Here is a 21297-nt window from a genome sequence, read left to right as displayed (position 1 = left end):
AAATAAGTTGTTTGCGATAGTGATCATAAATGCTATTTAATAAAGGAAAACAAGGAATAAGTCTTTAAAGGTATTTTAATTAATATAATCTTTGAGATCAATAATATATTGTAAATTTTCTGTGGTAAGAGTGCATCCCTAAATAAGGCGCTGCTGTCAGAAGGGTAGAGTCATTTCATTTTAAAATAAATGCCAAAAACTCAACTTTACAAAATAATTTTATCAATGTGAATCATTTTTTCTTTTTTTTTATTTCTTTTCAGTGTTCCAGAATTCATTGCTTATGTACCACACCCAGTGCTCCATGCAGTACATGCCCTCTATAGTACCCACCACCAGGCTCACCAAACCTCCCACCCAATGTGAATCATTTTTAATTGTAAATATAGACTTAACATACAAGCATGAAATTGTATTCTTATTCACTAACACAAACACACTCCAAACAAATTAACAAGGGCAAATACAAAAATACATACAAATAGATGTACATACCCAAATAACAAACTACAAAGATTCACCTGCCACTTCCTGAGACCAAAGTCTCTGCATAAATATACTGGAAAATACAGAAAAATATCAATATAAAGGAACACAAATACACACACACACACACACACACATATATATATATATGCATAAATACCAGAACACAGTGACATATAGACATATAATACAGGTGATTATGTACATATACATAAACACCTAGTTCAGTCAGAAATAACACAGACAGAAAATAAATGGTGATCTACAAAACATGAAAACTCAACAGTCACAATAAAATTGGGCTCAATACAATGCTCATACTTTAAATAATGGGAGAAAAAAAAAGGCCAGACCCTAAAGGGACTCCTACTGGCACTGAGTTTCTCATAAGTTGAAAATGTAATAACACACAAAGGTTGGTAACTCCTATCCTAATCAGAATGAAGATTATTTGCTAAATGAGATCACCAACAGTGAACAGAGAAATATTCTGTAAAGTGAGCTAAATTCTTTTTACTTTAAAGGCCCTGCTAGAGATTTGCTGCTGCTCTAATTCACGACTTGGGGAAGCAAAACTAAAAAAGCTGTTGCTGGGTTCAGGTGCTGTGGGAGACCCCACAAAAAATGGTCTGAAGTGAAAATCTCCATCTCCACCACCCCGATTTCGAACCGGTGTACTGTCCAAAGGAAACTTGGAGTTGTTTCCTAGAAAAAAATAAGTGAAAAACTTAAGCATCTATTTATTCACAGATCTTTAGAAACAAAACACAATATTATTTAAGAATTTTTTTTATTTAGTAAATATTTTAACAGAATTCAACTCCTATGAGACTGTAAAATATAAACCTAATTTTGGATAAAGAAAGGGCTATGATAGCTCCCACTCCCTCCATGACCACAGTATATACCATACCTTCTGCTGTAACACAGTTTCCAATAGCCATGACCTCATCACCCAAAGTAATCTGACACAATGAAATATGTTTTTAGTAATGTTAGAACTTATAATTCATAATCTTATTCATTGTCTATGTAATCTACTTCAAAGGAATACTGTGTGTATAAAGCCATTTGACCCATGCTTTAAGAATAATTTTTCTTTTAAAGATTGCCATAAACACTCTAGAAAATATATAACAACTATGAACAATTGGCATATACTCATGATCCAAGATCAATTAGAATAAACTTAAGAAAAATAAGACAATAGATCTGATTAAATAAGCATTTAACAACTTCCACCGAGCCATTCTCTGGCTTCTACAAGTTTTAAAGGGAACATGTAACTAAAGGAAGAGTGTGGACTATATCTGCTTCAAGCCAACAACTGTAGTAAGAAGTGAAAGTAAAAAGGTAAGTGTGCATAAAATGTGGAACAGGAAAGAACTAGTAAATATGAAAGAGATCAAAATAAATGTGGATCATAACAAGGAAAAAATATCTACAGTGTTAATATACAATAACACTTTGACTAAGTTATAATTATGATTAACTGAAAGTTAAGCAAAAATTTATTTTTGTTTCAGTTCTTCTATCTGATAAACCTCATCTCATTACTTCCTGCCTTTTCTAGGATATCTCTTCCCCACTAAATCTTTTTCTTCAGCCTATAATTCAAAAAACGCGTATTTAGGAAAGTCAAGTACAAGAAACCTCACTTTTTTATATGCCAAAAATAACTTATATTAATAGCATTACAAAAATCTATTGGATTCTGTTATATCAAGAGTAGTATAAAGAGAAGAACTCAGGAAGAGATACGATATTCACTGCATTTGCCAAAGCACATAGAAAGCAAAAATGTACTGGCATCTTCCTAGATTGTACACTTCCAGAAAGCCGGAATCCTATCTGGATAATTCTTATATCTCATTGCCTAGGATTATGTCTCGCAGCTTAGCACATGAAATATGTCTGAAAAATATTTGGTAAATGAAAAAAATGTGAACCAAACAACCAACAATAAGTTAAGAACGGTGCACTCAGTGTTGCCATGTGAAAGAAACCAAACATGGCCTTTTTGAGTGTGGGCTCTGAGGACAGTTCTGTGACCTTGACCAATTTACTTAAATTTTCTGTGCTCAGTTTTCTCATCTGTAAAATAATCATGATAATAATAATAACAACTATATCATAAAGTTTTGAAAATAAGAGGAATACACATACAACTGTAACAGTGCCTAGTACTTAGTAAACAATCAATAAATAGCAGCTAATACTATTATTATTACTGCAAGGAAATAGCTTTCCACTTAAAGTACCAATTTGAAAACTTTTACTTTGGAGAGATTTTTTTCTCTGTTTACATTGAAGATATAATCTAATCACAAGCAAATAAAACAGATAAAAGCAAAGATGTACATGTTGAGACATGGATGAAGAATCTGGAGCTTACCACCACTTTACGCCTTTGGAGTCTCCACTAACTTCCTGGAACTGTGCAGAACACAGTGTGAAAGATTTAAAGAACAGTTATTGGATATTACATGTCCCTTCTTACCTAATGGAAAGCCAAAAACACCAGACTGTGCAATCATGGATGGCTCAAGGGTACTTTCTTGGTTAGCAATAGTGATGTTTCGTAGCCTAAGGCTATCATAGAGGCCTTGGAGCTTTTGATACTGACGATTTCGTTCCATAAGTTTCTCAGATATGTCACTGAACTTTTTCTTATATTCTTCTAGCACTTTCTTCATAGAGGTGACCTCTCCCTTCATAGAGGTCAATTCTACATCCTTGCTCTGTATTTGCTGAGTATATATCTTCTCCATCTGTTTCAGATGGCCCTCAGCCTTGCTGAAATTATATTCTTGATAGAGACGCTCCTGATGTACCTGTCCCAAGACAGGAAAAAAAAAGACTTTTAAGGTAATAAATATAGTTATATATTGTAAAACTTTAAATGTAAAAGAAAAAGAAAGACTTACACTGGGATGTTATTAATTTAACATTTAGAACCAGGTTAAGAAGGAATCCAGATGTACAATAGGATGGTTATTATAGTAAATAATACACTGTGTCACTAAATGCACAGGAAAAAATTCTGAAGGAATACTCTCAAACTACTACAAATATACTATCAAAAAAAGGATTTGTCTAACCTTAACAAGTGACATGTAGTCTTAAGGTTTTTAAGAAATAATTTCATATCTCAAGTAATCCATACTATAGAGAGCAGATTATAAGATAGCCTCCAATTAACCCTGCCTCCTTGTACTTAGATCCTTCTTTTAAATGTGGACAGAAACTATGACTGGAATACAGGAAAAATGACAGGATGAACATACTACATAATATAGGCAGACTACAAGGTCTGCCTTAGCACATTCTCTCTCTTGGCTGGCTTTGTAGAAGCAAGTAGCCATATTACAAAGGGCAACAAGCCAAGTTACCAAGAGCACTTTTTGGGCAATAGCCAGCAAAATACTGAGGTCACACTGAATCTAAACATAGACTGTACAACCTTCAAAAAAATTGACTCATATGAATCAAGACCTAAATGTAAACACAAAACTGTAAAATTGCAATATGATAACAGAGGAGAAAATCTAAATGATCTTGGGTTTGATGGTGACTTTTTAGATGCAACACCAGCAAGCACAATCTACAAAAGAAAAAATTGATAAGCTAGACTTCATTAAAATTAAAAATTTCTGTTCTGCAAAAGACAATGTCAAGAGAATGAAAAGACAAGCCACAGACTAAGAGAAAATATTTGTAAAAGATGTTATCTCATAAGACTGTATACCCAAAACATACAAAGAACTTTTAGAACTCAACAGTAAAAAGGCCAACTTAAAAATCAAACTAATAAAAGATAACTGAAAAAAGAAAATTTCTGTAACATCTGAGTTAGATATGTAGAGAGTTCTTATCAATAAGAAAAAACCTATAGCAATTGAAATAAGCAAACTGAAACAGGCAATTCATAAAAGAAAAATTCATGAAAAAAATACAAGAAAATGTTTTCATCTAAAAGTCATCCAAGAAAGGCATATTAAAAGATTAACAAGATTCTACTTTACTCATACTAATTGATGAGTAGAAAGTATGGAGAATCAAGTACCATCATACACTTAAGGGAACACAAAATAATATGGCCTAACTGGAGGGCAATTTTAAAATACTGCAATTTTGGGAATGCCTGGCTGGTTCCACAGCATGCTATCTTGATCTTAGGGTTGTGAGTTCAAGTCCCACATTGAGTATAGAGAGCACTTAAAAATGAAATCTTTAAAAAACTAAAAAAATAAAATACTGCAACTTTTAAGTTGTTGTTTTTTTTTTTAATCTTTTTTTCAGGGCGCCTGGGTGGCTCAGTGGGTTAAACCTCTGCCTTAGGCTCAGGTCATGATCCTGGAGTCCTGGGAACAAGTCCCGCATTGAGCTCTCTGCTCGGCAGGGAGCCTGCTTCCTTCCTCTCTCTCTTTCTGCCTACTTGTGATCTCTCTCTGTCAAATAAATAAATAAAATTTTTTAAAAAGATTTTTTTTAAGATTTTATTTATTTCTCAAAGAGAAAGAAAGAGAGCACAAGCAGGAGAAACAGTAGAGGCATAGAGAGAAGCAGGGTCCTCACTGAGCAAGGAACCCGATGTGGGACTCATCCCAGGACTCTGGGATCATGACCTGAGCCTAAGGCAGATGCTTAACCGACTGAGCCACATATACGTCCCCAATTATTTACTTATTTGTTTATTTATTTAGGAGAGAGAGAGAGAAGAGCATACAGGGAAGGGGCAGAGGAAGAGAGAGAATCTTAAGCAGGCTCCACACTCAACTTGGAGCCCAACTTGGGACTTGATCTCACGATCCTGAGATCATGACCTGAGCTGAAATCAAGAGTTGGATGCTTAACCAACTGAGCCACCAGGCATCCCAAAATACTGCAGTTTTTACAACTTTGAAATGTATTTATCCACTTTCAGGAATTTAAATTAGCAAATAATTAAATATGGAATTTGATGATAAGAAAGCTCATCACCACTTTTTTAATAGCATGAAAATAAATTATGATTCAATACAATTAAAATTATAGGATAGCTAACTTTAAAATACTTAATAAAATATTCATAAGCATGAATACTGTTACGCTGAAAAAATAAATAAATTTAAATACTGAAAAAAAAATATTCATAAGCATAATGTCAGCTTTAACTGATATTACCCTTACTTTTAGACAAAATACATATTTATACACAGGAAAAGTCCAGCAATACACAAACAACTATATCACAGTGATCTCTGAGTGATGGAATTATGGTTCACTTTTTTTCTTTCTTTTGGATTTCCAAAAATTAACCTATTACTTAAAAAAAAAATTATTAGTGTTCCTGGGTGGCTCAGTCAGTTGAGCATCTGCCTTTGGTTCAGGTCATGATCCTAGGGTCCTAGGATCCAATCCCAAATCAGGCTCCCTGCTTGGAGGGGAGTCTGCTTCTCCCTCTGCCCCTCCCTGATGCCTGTGCACATGCTCTCTCTCTCTCTCTCTCTCTCTCACACACACACACACACACACACACACACACACTCTTTTACACTCTCTCAAATAAATAAATAATTTTTTTAAAAAATTATTAAAAAGAATACTTTCTATATATTCATAAAAAATGAGGGATGCCTCGGGGGCTCATTTGGTTAACCTGAGCCTTTGGCTCAGGTCATGATCCCAGGGTCCTGGGATTGAGTCCCCCATCAGGCTTCTTGTTCAGAGAGGAACCAACTTCTCCCTCTGTCTGCCACCCCCCCGCTTGTGTCCTCTAACAAATAAAAAAATAAAATAAAATAAGATCTTTAAAAAAAATGAATACAAACACAATGAAGGAGAAACATTAGAAACTTCCACATATGCCTCAAATCACACTCTCCAGAAAAACAAGCCTAAGCACTAACCTGATATGTCCAGAAGGCCAGTGCACGGGAGCTAATGTCCAGCACAATTTCCGGTCGAAGTCCTGCCAATACCATGGCTTTATATTCCTCTGATGGACTCAGTTCCGTGCGGACAATGTCTAGCTTTCCAGAAAGGGTACTATTGCAGGCAGGGCAGATAGCTGGTGACCGACTAAACTCACCACTGCCATGCTGATCACAGAAGATGTGAGAGCAGGCAGTGACCCATGCATAACCAGAGAGTTTGAGGCGACACTTGCGATAGTTACAAAGCAGCATGTCTTCACACAAAGACATAATAGAGAATGAGGTCTCCAGATGCTGAAAAGAATCGTAATAAGAGGTAAATGAAGAGGTCAAATAAGTCAAATTTCAATGAAATTAAATGGAGCATGTTTTCATTTTATGATAAAATAATGTATTTTATATCGATTTCAGTCACGCGACAATATTAACTGTGCTCCTTAATATAAACCTCTAGAAAGCCCATGAAAGAAAAAATTAAAGACACAAGTGATCCAAATCTTACTAAAACCAAAAATAATATGCACATGGAAAATAAAGTTTAGGAACACTTACAAAGTACAAATAAAAATTAATCAGTGCCTTTTGCCATTCCTCAATGCCTAAACAAAAAAACCAAATTTATACCCATCCATAGTTTGCCAAAATATTTCAGTACCACTTGTCACGCTTGGCAGATATAAGTCCAGGCACCAATTTCAGCCACTCTTTAGGGAAAAGTGTTTTTTAAGTTACAGTTTTAGGTTTTTCATATACACTGATTTCTCAGATTCTTTACCTGTGTTGCCTTACCTAAAAAAGAGTAATAATATGATAGTATTAAATGGAAAATAATTTAATTCGTTCCAGCAAATGACCATTATAAAAACTGAAAATCTGTACAAAAGCTGTTTACCATCAAATAATTCACCTATTAATATAAATACAATAGAATGCTATACTCTCAGTAAAAAAGTTTGTGAAAATAGGGTGCCTGGGTGGCTCAGTTGGTTAAGCAACTGCCTTTGGCTCAGGTCATGATCTTGGGGTCCCAGAATCGAGTTCCGCATCAGGCTCCCTGTTCAGCAGAGGGCCTGCGCCTCTCCCTGACCTCTCTGCTCTCTTGTGCTCTCTCTCAAATAAATAAATAAAACCTAAAAAAAAAAAAAAAAAAAAAAAAAAAAGTTTGTAAAACTAAATAAATACTCATAAATAAATAAATACTCTTCTCTTATTTTTCAATATATTGTCCACTCTCACTGGTTTTACTAATCCAAACTGGACAGCAATATTCTGGATATACCAAAATCACATATTGTATGAAATAACTTTGACACAAACAATTACACACCAAGGAAAACGTTCATATTTAACACATTTATTAACCAACGAATTCTGTCAAGAATATTGCCTTGATCCAAAGGAAAAAAAAAAAAATTGATGCCTTGGTCACATGGGTCGATGAGGGCGCTCTGACACCTTTACCCCTAAGTACCCACTGAATTAGTCTCCAACGGTAAATGGCACCTTGCAGGAGGAATTATGAGGCCTATTTTACCTCCAGCAGGATAACAGGCACAGGGGAAGCAGAAGAGCTGGGAAGTTTTAAAGCTGAGAGCTTTCTCAGGCAGAGCGGAAGGTGCAGCTAATTCCAAATTTTCCCCGACTCGGGGAAAAGCCAATTCGGTAAATTTTAAGTTATGGAGGACCAAGTTTTTAAGAATTGGACTCACGGAAAGTTCACTTGAGTTCTTTCTGCTTTCTGCACTCTATAAAGAAAATAATAACAATAATAATACAAATAATATATCCAACCTGAGGGGCCCAGAAAAAGCGCGGGAAAACGCCGTTGCCTCCACAACTCTAGCACTACACCAGCGAGGATTCGCGGTACCTCTCCAATACGACACAGAACGCATGCGTGGGGTGGCCCTGGAGGCTGCTGGGTGGTGGGCGCAGGGCTTCCGGCCGCGCAGGATCCTGGGACCATAAGGCTGTGGCACCTGGATTCGGGCACATATCCCCACGCACGCGCGTCTCAGGCTCTGTGAGGGCATGAATCCCACTGAGCATGGGCCCGGTTTCCCACATGGGAGCCGCGTGGTTAGGTCATGGAGTACCCTTTACTGCCCTCAACTGGCACAAAAGTAACATCCTAGGCTATCCTGGGTATATAACATTTGAGGTCAGAGGCTCCTTCCTGAGTAAGAGCAGGAAGGGGACAGCTGGGAAGCTTAACAGCGCTGACTTGTGCGCCTGAGTATACCAGGGTGTTTGTCCTGGGAACTCTTGGGGAGGACTGGCTGGGCAGCACAGACTTGCTAAGTAGTTTCAAGGAAAAGTCCCAGAAATTTGAGATACCTGTACTTGGATAGCTATCACCTCCATGTTGAGGTAGATTCTGCCGTTTTATTTTTTAATCCATCTTGATAAATAATCTTTCTAGCTTTTACACATCCTCTATATACATTTAAAGAAAATAGAACTTTTCCTTCGTTTAGAATCTATATTAGGAACATTCATTACAGCGCCTGTAATGAAGCGAGAGGATCAGGTGTCAGCTTTTTTGAGGTGATCTGCCTGCCTTTTTTGAGGTGTCAGCTTTTTTGAGGTGCTCTCCTGGACCTACTTGTAATTGTTTAAATGTTTGTGCCTGTTTTACCCTAATGTTATTACCTGTCACTTTCTTTTCTGTTCTTTGTAAACTGTGTGAATTTCTGCTCAATCTATATGAGTTCATTAGAATCCATATTGAAACTAAACTGAGAAGGGCTTGAGGAGTTTTCAGAATACAAGCCTTAATGCTGTCTTTTGTGGCTGGCCACCTGTCCAGATGATGTGACCCCACTGTGAATTAGTAAAACACAATCCAATGAATCAGCAACACAATGGATACCAAAGCCCTGCAAACCTCTTTCTGGGTAGTGAATTTCTAACCCATTCTTCTTCAAACAAAAACCTATCCTAATTAAACAATTTTCTGCTAGTTTTCGGTCTACTTACAGCTTGTTCACAGTAATTAGAAAAGGTCATCTTGACCTCTGCATACATTTCCTAAAATGTCTTGAAAGTTTAGAGTGGTAACTTAATTCCAGTGGTACAAATTGGATTCAAACAAAATTGGGGTTTCATGTGTAAACTCCTAACATCTATTTTGGCTATCTGAGCCTTTTGTGCATTTCCTGATTTTTAACAATACCAAATGTAGTACAACAAAAGAGTACAATCTCAAAGTTAGAAAACACAAAGCATTCAAATTCAGCCAGTACCTAATTTTGTGATCTAACTTACCTTTGTACTGCAGTACGATCTCTTCTACTTCATTAAGACAACTGATTCCCCAAACCTTAGTGTTCTTCACATGATTTTCCCACTAACTCAGTTTCAATTTTCCAACCCATTTGGCCAGAAGTTTATAGGAGTAACATATATATGTGTGTGTACTATGTATATGTATGTATGTATTTTTACTTTTTTTTTTTTTTTCCAACATGTTTTGGCAGATAGAATAAATGGGGGCAGGGTGCTACAAAGTCTTAATAGCGCAGTAATCTGGAACACCAGGACCTGAACTAACCTGCTTCTCAGTGGCACTGTGTACTCTTCTATCATGTTATGGCAGACAAACCTTTCATTGGGTCTTTTCTAGAGGGCTCCTGGGGATGAGACTACTGAACTCAATCAAGGCTGAAATACAAAGACCCAACCACCAAAAAGAGCTTTTTTAAAAAATTTTATTTTTTATTATTAAATAATTAGCATACAAAAAATGTGTGAAGAATGAACATCACTCAGCTTTAATAAAATGAAATCTTTCTCACATTTGATATTATTCCTCACATAGCCAGATTGTTTTGGTAGCCATTCTTCATTGACTCTTACATAATCAGGTATCAAGAGTTTAATTTTTTTTTAATATTTTATTTTTTAAATAATCTTTATACCCAAGGTGGGGCTTGAACTCACAACCCTAAGATCAAGAGTCATAGGCTTTACTAACTGAGCCATCTAGGCTCCCCAAATACTAAGTGTTTTAAATAGACTCCGTGTATTCAGATAGTTTAATGTACCTATATATACAATTCCCATCAGAGTCAGAGTCAAAATTTAAGTCCCAATTATTACATGTAAATAAATATATTGCTGAAATGCCATTAAAATGGTTGCCATTTTCCAGGGGCTTAAAAAAAATTGGGGGGACGCCTGGGGGGTTCAGTTGGTTAAGCAGCTGCCTTCAATTCGGGTCATGATCCCAGGGTCCTGGGATTAAGTCCTACATCGGACTCCTTGCTCGGCAGGGAGCCTGCTTCTCCCTCTGCCTGCTCTGCCTCCCGATTCCCCTGCTTGTGCTCTCTCCCTCTCTCTGACAATTAAATAAATAAATAAAATCTGAAAAAAAAAAAATTAATGGAAGTTTCAAATCACTTCATGTATTTTTCAGTATCTATTCTGGGCCAGGCATTACAGATAAGGAAGCTTTCCCACTTCATGGAGTTTATAATCTAGCAAAGAACCTAAGAATGATAAAAGCAAGTATTTTACTCTTTCCTTTGGTGTCTCTTACATTTTTGCAAGTTGATTCTGTAAGCCATTTCTGGTGAGAAAAGTCAGCTTCCATCTTTAATTTGAAAATCATCTACCTTCATGCTGGAAAGAAAAAGACATTTTTAATGCTAACCTGAAATATATAAACAGCTACTCAGTAGAAAACTGATCAGTAGAAACTCATCAGTAGAAAACTAATTAAACCACTTAAAATTCAATGATTTCAGAGCATAATGTTTCAGTAACTCTCAGAATCAATTTACTAGACCTCTTTCTTTCATAGTCCTAGGTCAGAGCTATTCAAACACTTTTGTAGTCAAAGGGATTTCTAAAAACTACATCCTCATGTTAGTTTTATTACTCATATTATTACTCATATTAGTTTCATTTTTCAATCACAGGTACATTCTTAATCTATCGCCACCTGCTTCATAATTGTTTGACTCCGCAAAAATCAGAAGACACTAATGGATGGCCAATACATCCCCATGGTGCCCTGAGTGAAGACAAGTCAGCTTTGATATATGATGGAATAAAATCCCACTACCTAAAGCTCCAGGCAGTGAGAGGAACAGCCATCAAAATTTATCTCCAACCATTCTAATAAATGCTTTAAGGAACATATATAAAAATAAAGCTATCAAGTCGCTCTTAATAGGAATCACTCGTCTAAATTTTTAGGTCAACTAAGAGTTAGAAGAGCCAGCTAGATAGACAAAATGAGGAATAAGATGATAAATAAATTGGTACCAAAACAAGATCAATCAACTAAAGAAAATGTTACTGGGACAGTTATATAGAGATATACCCTATAGTCCTTATCACTGTACTTTGCCTAATTCTAGAACTCAATTGAGTTTTGTGTGCTGGAGATAAACATAATAAGGTATAGACCAACTGGCAGAAAAGATGCATATAAGCAAAAACTGCACAAGACTTTGAAGATAAAATAGCTAACATTTTTGAGTGATTACCATATGCTTAAACAATGTTCTAAGCCCATGCATTTATTACATAATCTTCAAAGTCAAGTACTATTCTTCTGAATCCAGTACTATTATTCTCATCTTCTAAGATATAAGGGTACTAAGACACTGAGATGTTAAGAAACTTGCCAAGTTTAAATAACTGATTAAGTGACAAAAAATGGGTCTGAACCCTGTCTGACTCCAGAATCCATGTGTAACTATTATATTATGCTACTTCTCAACATCTTTAATTGACTTTTTTAAAAAACAAAATTTTCTATAGCAACTTAGCAGCTGGCCATGAAGTCATAAAGCTGAATTTTCAAAGATTCATATATATGTCAAAGCTTCTTGATTTCAGATAAGCCTTACCATAACAGAAAAATGTTGTCATCATCTATTGTATATCCAGGACTTAGAGCACCCAAGAATTCCAGTCTGGGAAAGAAGTGAGACTCAGATCTAGTTTCAGTCTCCTGAAACTTCATTTCTGCAAAAGACATAGCCAAAACTAAAAACTACTTCAAGTGCTGATGTTACTTTGAATTATTAGCATGTCCTGTATTTTTGCCTCATATGTACCCCATTCTCTGCCAAAACATGCAGGCACAGGTGAAGGATAGAAGCCTGTTCTATGTAGGTTCAATTATACAATACCTGAATATAGTAAAGTCAGAAAATACAAATTAACAAGATCACCCTTAGAATACAATTCTATAGGAGACAATAACCCCTGGTATTTGAATATATCTTTTCAGATAATTTCTGAAGTAAACATAAGTATATGAAAATGTTTAAGCATGGGTGCCTGGGTGGCTCAGTGGGTTAGGCCTCTGCCTTCAGCTCGGGTCATGATCTCAGGGTCCTGGGACCCAGCCCTGCATTGGGCTCTCTGCTCAGCGGAGAGCCTGCTTCCCCCACCCTCTCTCTCTGCCTGCCTCTCTGCCTACTGGTGATCTCTGTCAAATAAATAAAATTTTAAAATCTTTAAAAAAATGAAAATGTTTAAGCATAAAAAGGATTACACATACTGCTCTATAACTTGCTTTTAATGTATCATGAATATCCTTCCATTTCAAGAAAGATAAACCTCTGTCATAACTTTTAAATATCCATATAGTGTCACATTTTATGATCTTGGCAAAACTGACTTAACCAACTCTGGGATTCTCTTAATCTTTTTTTTTTTTTAACATATAATGTATCATTTGAGATTCTCTTAATCTTACATATAGATTAATAAAATAGTGATAAGTTTAAAACTGCCGAGTAAAATGGTTGACAGAATTATACCAGTTATCAGTGCTTTTTCTAGAGTGCTTGAATGTTTAGATTAAGGATTCTTGACCCTAGTTATGCCTATCTCAAGAAGATACCACAAAAGATCAAAGCACAACAAAGTGTTGTAGTGTCAGATCTGTAATTCAAAGATTTAAGAACTACCTGGGACTGGAGGCTAGAATCCCGTAAGAATACCAAGAAGCAGAATTCAACTCCAGGTATTTGCCCTAGCTTTAGTCTGCTCAGAGCACATGTTTCATCAGGGTGATCAGCTGAAACACGGACTTAACATGCATTTCATCATGGCAAACTGTAAATGACTAATGAAGGGCGAACCACCACCAGCTCCTCATCTTTAAACCAAGTGAACCCTCTTAACGTTAGAACTAAGGCTTTTCCAAACTACCAAATTCCAGCTACTAAGAACATGAGGCCCCAAAACTTAGTAGGTGATTAGAAATCCAAACAAAGTAAAAATAGTTTTCCTTTACACTTACCTCTGGTATCAAAAGAATCAGCTTCTATCTAGGAATTAGTTGAACTACACGATCTACCAACTACCTGAATACCATCTTTCCAGATGTATCATCTCTGGAAAATAAAAAGTAAGCAAGTAAATAAATAAAAGTTATGATTACATGACTTGAATGCACACCAGCCTACTCCCAAGTCATACCCTTATAGCCTCAAGGAAAATTAACCTCAAGGAAAACTTCATTCTATATATTAACTTCTAGTCAGTAATATAAATTGACCCCTCTATTTGGAGAACATCATGAAATTCCCAATCTCAGTATCACACTAGGGCAGGACTTCTTACACAAGCTCAACTTTTGTATGAATTTAAAGTTTTGGGATGCCTGGGTGCCTCAGTTGGTTAAGCATCTGCCTTCGGCTCAGGTCACAATCCCACAGTCCTGGGATAGAGTCCCACATTGGGCTCCTTGCTCAACAGGGAGCCTGCTTCTCCCTCTGCCTGCCTCTCCCCGTTCTTGTGCTCTGTCTCTAATAAATAAATAAAATCTTTAAAAAAAAAAAAAAAAGTTTGGGGGCACCTGGATGGCTCAGCCAGTTAGGTGTCTGCCTCCAGCTCAGGGCGTGATCCCTGGGTCCTGAGATTGAGCCCACATTGGGCTCACTGCCCAGTGGGGAGTTGCTTCTCCCTCTCCCTGTGTCTCTTCACCCCTGCTTGTGTTCTCTCTCTCTCTCTCTCTCTTTTTTTTTTTTTTTTAAGATTTTATTTATTTATTTGACAGAGAGAGATCACAAGTAGACAGAGAGGCAGGCAGAGAGAGAGAGAGAGGGAAGCAGGCTCGCTGCTGAGCAGAGAGCCCGACGCGGGACTCGATCCCAGGACCCTGAGATCATGACCCGAGCCGAAGGCAGCGGCTCAACCCACTGAGCCACCCAGGCGCCCTCTCTCTCTCTTAAATGAATAAATAAAATCTTTTTAAAAATTAATTAACTGATTAATTTAAAAGTTTGGGTGAAACTATACAATAAGTCTAACCACACTCTGAAAGGATACAAGTCAACAGTCTCACAATAAGAGAACTGGTATGGAAAAGGAAGGAACTGTGTGCTGGCTGCAACCAGAGCTTGACAGCCATGGGGAAAACTCAGCAATATGGGGCATAAAAGGCATGAGATACTGCAACCTCTCCAAGTCCATACGGTGTGTAACTACAGAAAACCCTTGTAACCAGTCACTAAATTCGCAAAATCCTAAAAAAAAAAAAAAAGAGGTAACTCATAAAATAAACAAGAAGGTAATCTGAGGCCCCTGCTGGCTCAGTTGGTAGAACATGAAACTCTACCTCAAGGTTTTGAGTTCAAGGACGACTTTGGGAGTGCAGTCTACTTTTTTAAAAACGAGAAAGTAATCCAAAATAGTTAACATTTGTTTCAAAGCATATTTCAATTTCATTTCATCCAACATTGATTGTATTTAACCTTTACTCTTGGTAAAAATTAATCACAATAAACTAAAGAAAACCTTCCTCTGACAAAGCAAAACTGTAGCATCATTAAGAGTCCAATTTGGCCACAAGATGGCAATATAAGAAAAAGTATAATTTCCTCTTCCACCATTTGGTGTAATCTAACTTTTAGGTGAAAAAGGCTGAACACAAAATTCATCACTGCAGGCAAACTTCAGACTATTCCATGTACACCAGATTACTAACTAGAAAGTTTCTTATATTGTATTAATGATAATTTAAAACTTACTACTAAAAATATTACAATTATATTTTTACCATGTTCCTTTTCTTGCAGCAATGTGAAGATTTAAAAATCTATAACCTCAGATATAATCTAGCTAGAAAGACAAGATTCATGAATATTAGTGTCCACGGGGGACACCGAATAAGCAGCAGAGCAAGCAACACTAAGAATAAGAACCACTGGTCACAGATGTCTTCATGAAGAAAAAAGGTACAGGTCTTGAATGAGCCTTAAAATTGTCCTTAAAATAATACCATATTGTACAATTTAAAGTTGCTAAGAGAGATCTTAAAAGTTCTCATCACAAAAAAAAAAAAATTGTACTGTCTTATAGGTAACACCACATTCATTTGTTAAAATTTAAGTTAAGTTCAAAACTAACTTCCTGGGGCACCTGGGTGGCTAAGTGGGTTGAAGCCTCTTCCTTCGGCTCAGGTCGTGATCTCAGGGTCCTGGGATCGAGCCCCACATCGAGCTCTCTGCTCAGCAGGAAGCCTGCTTCCTCCTCTCTCTCTGCCTGCCTCTCTGCCTACTTGTGATCTCTATCTGTCAAATAAATAAATAAAATCTTAAAAAAAAAAAAAACTAACTTCCTCAGTCAGGCACACTATAATCGCTCAATCAGTAGTCACATGTGGCTAATGGCCACGATATTGAACAATATAGAACATTTCCCTCATCACACAAAGTTCTGTCGGACAACAGTGCCTTAAAGGATGAGTATAACTAAAATATACTGACAGAAAGGAAACAGTAGCTATCATTCTTAAAAATACCTACTGTCTATCAAGAACTGTACAAATCACTTCACTCAAACTTTACAATCTCGTATTTACATGGAAATTTGAGGCTCAGAGGAGTTAAATAAATTTATTAAATAAATTAATAAATAAAAAGGTTAAATAAAAAGGTCAACCAGCTATTAAGAGCTAGAATTTAAATCCAGTTCTGTCAATACTTCCAATTTTCACTTCACCATACCACTTCCTACATGAAATAAGAGGCAGAGCTACAGAAGATGGTTTGCTTTGGCATATATCGAGAATGTTCTAGAGGCTCCGTAGGTCAGAAAGAGACTGAAGTGTTTTAAGTACCTGAGACATATGATCAAAGTGTTATTTTAACTCCTATCCTAGAGTTGAATACTGTTTTAATTATGTAAAATGTTTTCAGAGGAGCAGCATATTAGATTAACCAAGGGAACAGAGACAGGAAGTAAGCATTGAAGTGCAAGGTTTCTACAGCTTTAACAATGTCTCCCTCAAAACCCCATGATCCAAGTATTTCCTACTAGAGAATAATTATATATATACCTAAAGGTGCAACTTCTCTATTGGAATCATCTCACAAACAACCTAGATTGTAACAGTTCTGGTCTCTGTATCCTTGGCGCATAAGCTAAAGTTTAGGACATAAATCCTGATGTTAAACACATGACCCCTCTCCCAGGACGAGATGCTCCCTGCAGGATTCTAGCTATGCTTCAGCAAATGTCACTGTACCATGTGAAGGCCACTTCATATTTACTGAGCATTTAGGGAACTTAAGCAAATATTTTGTAAATACCTCATGAACTATCAATGACCCACTCATTTTGTTCCCTGTGAGAAGTAAATGCTGCCAAGTGCTGGTGCTCATGGCCAAAAGGTACATTTTACATTATGTCAACAGATGCTTCATGAAGACCTGATACAAACTCCAAATTGATAATACCAAATCATCTGATGCTTCTGCTTTAAGATTACTACCACTGCTCAATTTTACCTGTTCCATAACAATTACTCAGTGCCCACTCTGTGTCTAGCATTATAGGATACAACAGGAACTCAAAGAACCTATTCTTTTTTAGACAGAAAAGACACATAGACATGGGTGAGACAGAGAGAACACTTAAAGGCCTATCTTAGTCAAAGTTCAAGTACTTGCTTTATGATCCCATCAGCCTTTAACCATTCCTACTGAGAATGTCCAAATCCAAGCCCACTTGATCGTTAGGGCATCTATAGCAGATGTTACAGATGCTTTCATAGTGCCACTTCCCGACTGGCACCCAGGGGTCTGAAGACCCAGGCCTTCCTTCCTCCATGGATTCTGTCTTCAACCTGAAACAAAAGGAAAACAATACAAAACTTCAACTAGGAAGTAAATGCGGACCTGTCACTTGTCATGGCTCTCTTTCAGGGATAGATCTATAAGACGCTACTATCAGAACAGATTCCAAGTTTTGTTTCCCACTCACTGTCAGCTACTTTAGAAACAGTGATTGTTTTAACCTCTCAGAGCATATAGAAAATAAAAGTGGGAAGTTCAGAAACATACACTAATCATTTAGCTCATACCAACAGCCCAGAATTTCACCCAGCCCCAGTCCCATTGCTGGTATAACAGATGAAAATACAGTACCTGAGGGCTTTGTACCAAAACAGCAGGAAAGGGGCACCTGGATGGCTCAGTCCTTAAGCGTCTGCCTTTGGCTCAGGTCATGATCGAGTCCCACATGAGGCTTCTGGCTCAGCAGGAAGCCTGCTTCTTCCTCTCCCTTTTCCTCTCTTGATGTATCTCTCTGTGTCAAATAAGTAAATAAAAACCTTTAAAAAAAAAAAAAGCAGGAAAGAATAACAAAATCAGAATACAGAAGGCAGTAAAACTGCTACTCTGTTAACCTGACATTTTTCATATTTCGTAGTACTTGATCTATCTCAGAATTTATAAAGCACTTTCTATAATTATCTCATTTTGCAAGTACTATGTCTTCTCCACTTAACAGGTCTGCAAGCAAGACATGGAGACTAAATGGCAGGCAGCTTAATGGTTAAGATAATGGATTTTGAAGTCAGACAAAACTGGATTTGAATCTTGACTCCCCTGAGTATTTGCAACTTCTCTAAGCTTCTGAGTCCCTTTCTGAAAAATGAAGAAAAATACCATGTACCTCTTAGGACCCTTAGGAAGAATAAGTGAGGTAAAATAACATAAAATACTTTGCACAGTAGCTGGCATGTAGTTAAATATTTAATATACTGTTTCCAATATTAAGTGTCCAAGCTTGACCAGCTAATGAGTTTGAATGCAGATATTCTGCCCAACAATTTCACTCTTCACAATAATCTTGAAGCCAAGAAAGACATTCACATCTTTCATAAGGTCCTTCTAAATGCAAGATATTCCTAACTGGAAAACAAGAGATGATTTTAGCCTTTTTAAGACTTTAAGGAAAAAAAAACAGCTTTGGTGGGATTTCCAGAATATTTTGTTTTGCATGTTTACATCCCAAAAAACATTTCCATTTTCCCTAACTCAATGCTGAAATATGAGTTTACCCACTCAACACCATAATTTCAGGAAGATATCCAACACCCATTTTGCTAAGTAAACAACGGAAACATGCCCTTTCTGCCCTTGGTGAATACAAAAACTATGTGGTTCTCTGGTTCATGCTGCCATTCCTTCTCAACATTAAATACACGTTCACAGCAAATTAAACCATCCCTTACTTAAACCGAAGTAGGCAAAGTTATATTCACATAAAAGCCATCAGCACAGCTTTGCTTTTGATAGAAAATCAAATCAGCTCAATCAATGTTGGTTAGTTTCTAGTCATCACTGTGCATAAAATAAATATAAGTAACAGGAAACACTGCATGTTTAGTCCTTATAAACATATCAAAACCCACCTGAACATAATATGTGACAAATGACCCAGACACACATATGTTGGGGAAAACAACAAGACTGTAAACTACCTAAATGTTGACCAATAAAGGTTAAATAAATTATGGTATGCACACACATTAGATTACTGTATAACCATTATAGAGAATGTGGATGGGGCCACCTGGGTGGCTTATTCCGTTAAGCATCTGCCTTTGGTTAAGCTCATGATCCCAGGGTCCTGGGATCAAGTCCTGTATCAGGCAGTCTGCTCTGTGGGGAGTCTGCTTCTCCCTCTCCTGCTCCTGCTCCCTGTGCTTGTGCTCTCTCTCCATCGAATAAATAAAATCGTTACCAAAAAAAAAAAAAAAAAAAAAGGAATATGGATATTCTTTTTTTACTAATTTGGAAATCCTAAGTGGGAAAAGGTAGATAACTGGTAAAGTATGTAAAGAAGACGGGAGGGTGAAATACATGTATTTGCTTATAATTACATAAAATATCTCACAAAGGATATAAAAGAAACTGTTAATGCTATTACTGGGGAGGGGAATTAGGTGGCCTAGGAGACTTCATGATACATGCTTTGATCCCTTTTTAATTTTGAAACATGTGAATTTATTATTTTCAAAAATTAACATAATAATAAAACTTGAGAATTATAAGGATTATGAGAAGTCTACAACCACCCATTACCACATTCCATTCCACATTATTTCTTTCACACCTTGTGTCTGTAAGAATAATGAACACCGGGCGCCTGGGTGGCTCAGTGGGTTAAGCCTCTGCCTTCAGATCAGGTCATGATCTCAGGGTCCTGGGATCGAGTCCCGCATTGGGCTCTCTGCCGGGCAGGGAGCCTGCTTCCTCCTCTCTCTCGCGCTCTCTCTCTCTCTCTGCCTGCCTCTCTGCCTACTTGTGATCTCTCTCTGTCAAATAAATAAATAAAAATCTTAAATAAAATAAATAAAAAAGAATAATGAACACCTACATTATATTCAAACTGATGTAGATCAAGGAGGAAAATGGGACTCCATTTACACTAAAGGTCACCAGGCAAAACGTTTTTTTTTTTTTTTTAAAGATTTTATTTATTTATTTGACAGAGAGAGAGATCACAAATAGGCAGAGAGGCAGGCAGAGAGAGAGGAGGAAGCAGGCTCCCCACGGAGTAGAGAGCCTGATGCGGGGCTCGATCCCAGGATCCTGAGATCAGGATCTGAGCCGAAGGCAGCGGCTTAATCCACTGAGCCACCCAGGCGCCCCGGCAAAACGTTTTTATAAGAAAAAAGATATCCAAAATAAATGTAGTGCTTACTTCTAGAAGGTATCTTACATTTATTATAATACCTGGCCTTCCTACATTTTGATTTTCCAAAGAGGAGCCTCATCATGGTTCACTGACTCACCCAAGGTCTCTGGAGGAGTAACCTGTGGCGCTAGTATTTGATAGACTTGTCCTGAGCTAAGACCCGTGATTTTTTCTTTAGTGTATCTTGGGCTTTTTAGGATACCCTCCCTACAGTGGCCACATTAAAATTGGAAGCTCCTCTCAGGGCTCACTAAAGTCATCAACTTCAGAGGTTGCTGCCTAGGCTCACTAAGAAAGCTGAAATGCTCTGAGCAAAGACCAAGGCAAAGACAACGTTTGCTACAGCTCCCGCAAACCCAGCAAGGGCCTGGGCTCCGCAGACACAAGAGAATTATACTGTACTGGTCCGAAACTCCTCCCAAGATCTATCCTCCCACCCGGAGAGATACAAGTCAAACAGCATTAGGATAACAATACCTTTTTCCCTCCAAGCAAAATGAATCCGGGCATTTTCCCAGGACACGGGCCCTCTATACATGAAGCAGAGTCTACTGTTTCTGGGTCACCAGGTCTCGGGGAAAGAAGGCAGACCCAGTGCTGCAGAGGGCCACGTGGAAACAAGCCAGACAGAGCATTTCCCTGCCTTCCTCCAGTCTCCACACAGCCGAATTAATCCCCTTGGCACTCACACGTACTCCAACCCTTGCTTGAAATAAAGGCCTGCCATCAGGATACAGAGTTCAAATGGAAGATAAATTCAAAACAGTTAGGGAGCAAAATTAAGTGCACACTCACCAGCCCACCACCAAAACGGAGAGAGTAAGTGGAGAGACAGGAAGCAGTTTTCAGAAGTGGCCTCAGAGTCTGATTGGCTGATAAATTAAAAGCAGTTTCCCTCCTCCTTTACCTTAAAGGGTGAGGGAATGAGGCAACC

At 37.4% G+C, this 21297-nt stretch overlaps 1 protein-coding gene and 2 non-coding genes across 7 annotated transcripts; all 3 read right to left on the bottom strand.

Moving 5' to 3' along the window:
• Nucleotides 1-335: 335 nt before the first annotated feature.
• On the bottom strand, nt 336-14134 carry CCNB1IP1 (cyclin B1 interacting protein 1). Of its 5 annotated transcripts, none has more exons than XM_046007288.1 (6): nt 13672-14134; nt 12266-12404; nt 10945-11027; nt 6378-6698; nt 2987-3320; nt 336-1191 (listed from the first exon to the last, which is right to left on the bottom strand). In XM_046007288.1, exons 3-6 carry the CDS (start codon nt 11014-11016, stop codon nt 989-991), a joined length of 930 nt encoding a protein of 309 aa, XP_045863244.1. In that variant the 5' UTR covers nt 11017-11027; nt 12266-12404; nt 13672-14134; the 3' UTR covers nt 336-988. The 5 variants fall into 5 exon arrangements, 4 of the variants coding, with proteins under 4 accessions (XP_045863244.1, XP_045863242.1, XP_045863245.1 ...); XM_046007286.1 differs by having other exon boundaries at nt 12266-12383; XM_046007289.1 differs by having other exon boundaries at nt 12266-12331.
• Nucleotides 11359-11506, bottom strand: LOC123945215. The gene has a single exon (XR_006819118.1). It is a non-coding gene; the product is annotated as a small nucleolar RNA SNORA79 (small nucleolar RNA).
• LOC123945218 lies at nt 13410-13486 on the bottom strand. The gene has a single exon (XR_006819121.1). It is a non-coding gene; the product is annotated as a small nucleolar RNA SNORD126 (small nucleolar RNA).
• Nucleotides 14135-21297: the final 7163 nt, after the last annotated feature.

Source organism: Meles meles, chromosome 6 (genome assembly GCF_922984935.1).
Source record: "Meles meles chromosome 6, mMelMel3.1 paternal haplotype, whole genome shotgun sequence".
Lineage (NCBI taxonomy): Eukaryota > Metazoa > Chordata > Mammalia > Carnivora > Mustelidae > Meles > Meles meles.
Note: the sequence above shows the minus strand (reverse complement) of the source record. Positions and strands in the feature narration are given on the sequence as shown.

Excerpts from the sequence above, each read along its gene's own strand:
- CCNB1IP1 (XM_046007288.1), bottom strand. The coding sequence starts at position 11,016 with ATGATTTTCAAATTAAAGATGGAAGCTGACTTTTCTCACCAGAAATGG. Across the intron at positions 6,699-10,944 it reads CAGAATCAACTTGCAAAAAT|CATCTGGAGACCTCATTCTC; the intron begins GTAAGAGACACC and ends GATTCTTTTCAG. Across the intron at positions 1,192-2,986 it reads TGTTTTTGGCTTTCCATTAG|GAAACAACTCCAAGTTTCCT; the intron begins GTAAGAAGGGAC and ends ATTTTTTTCTAG.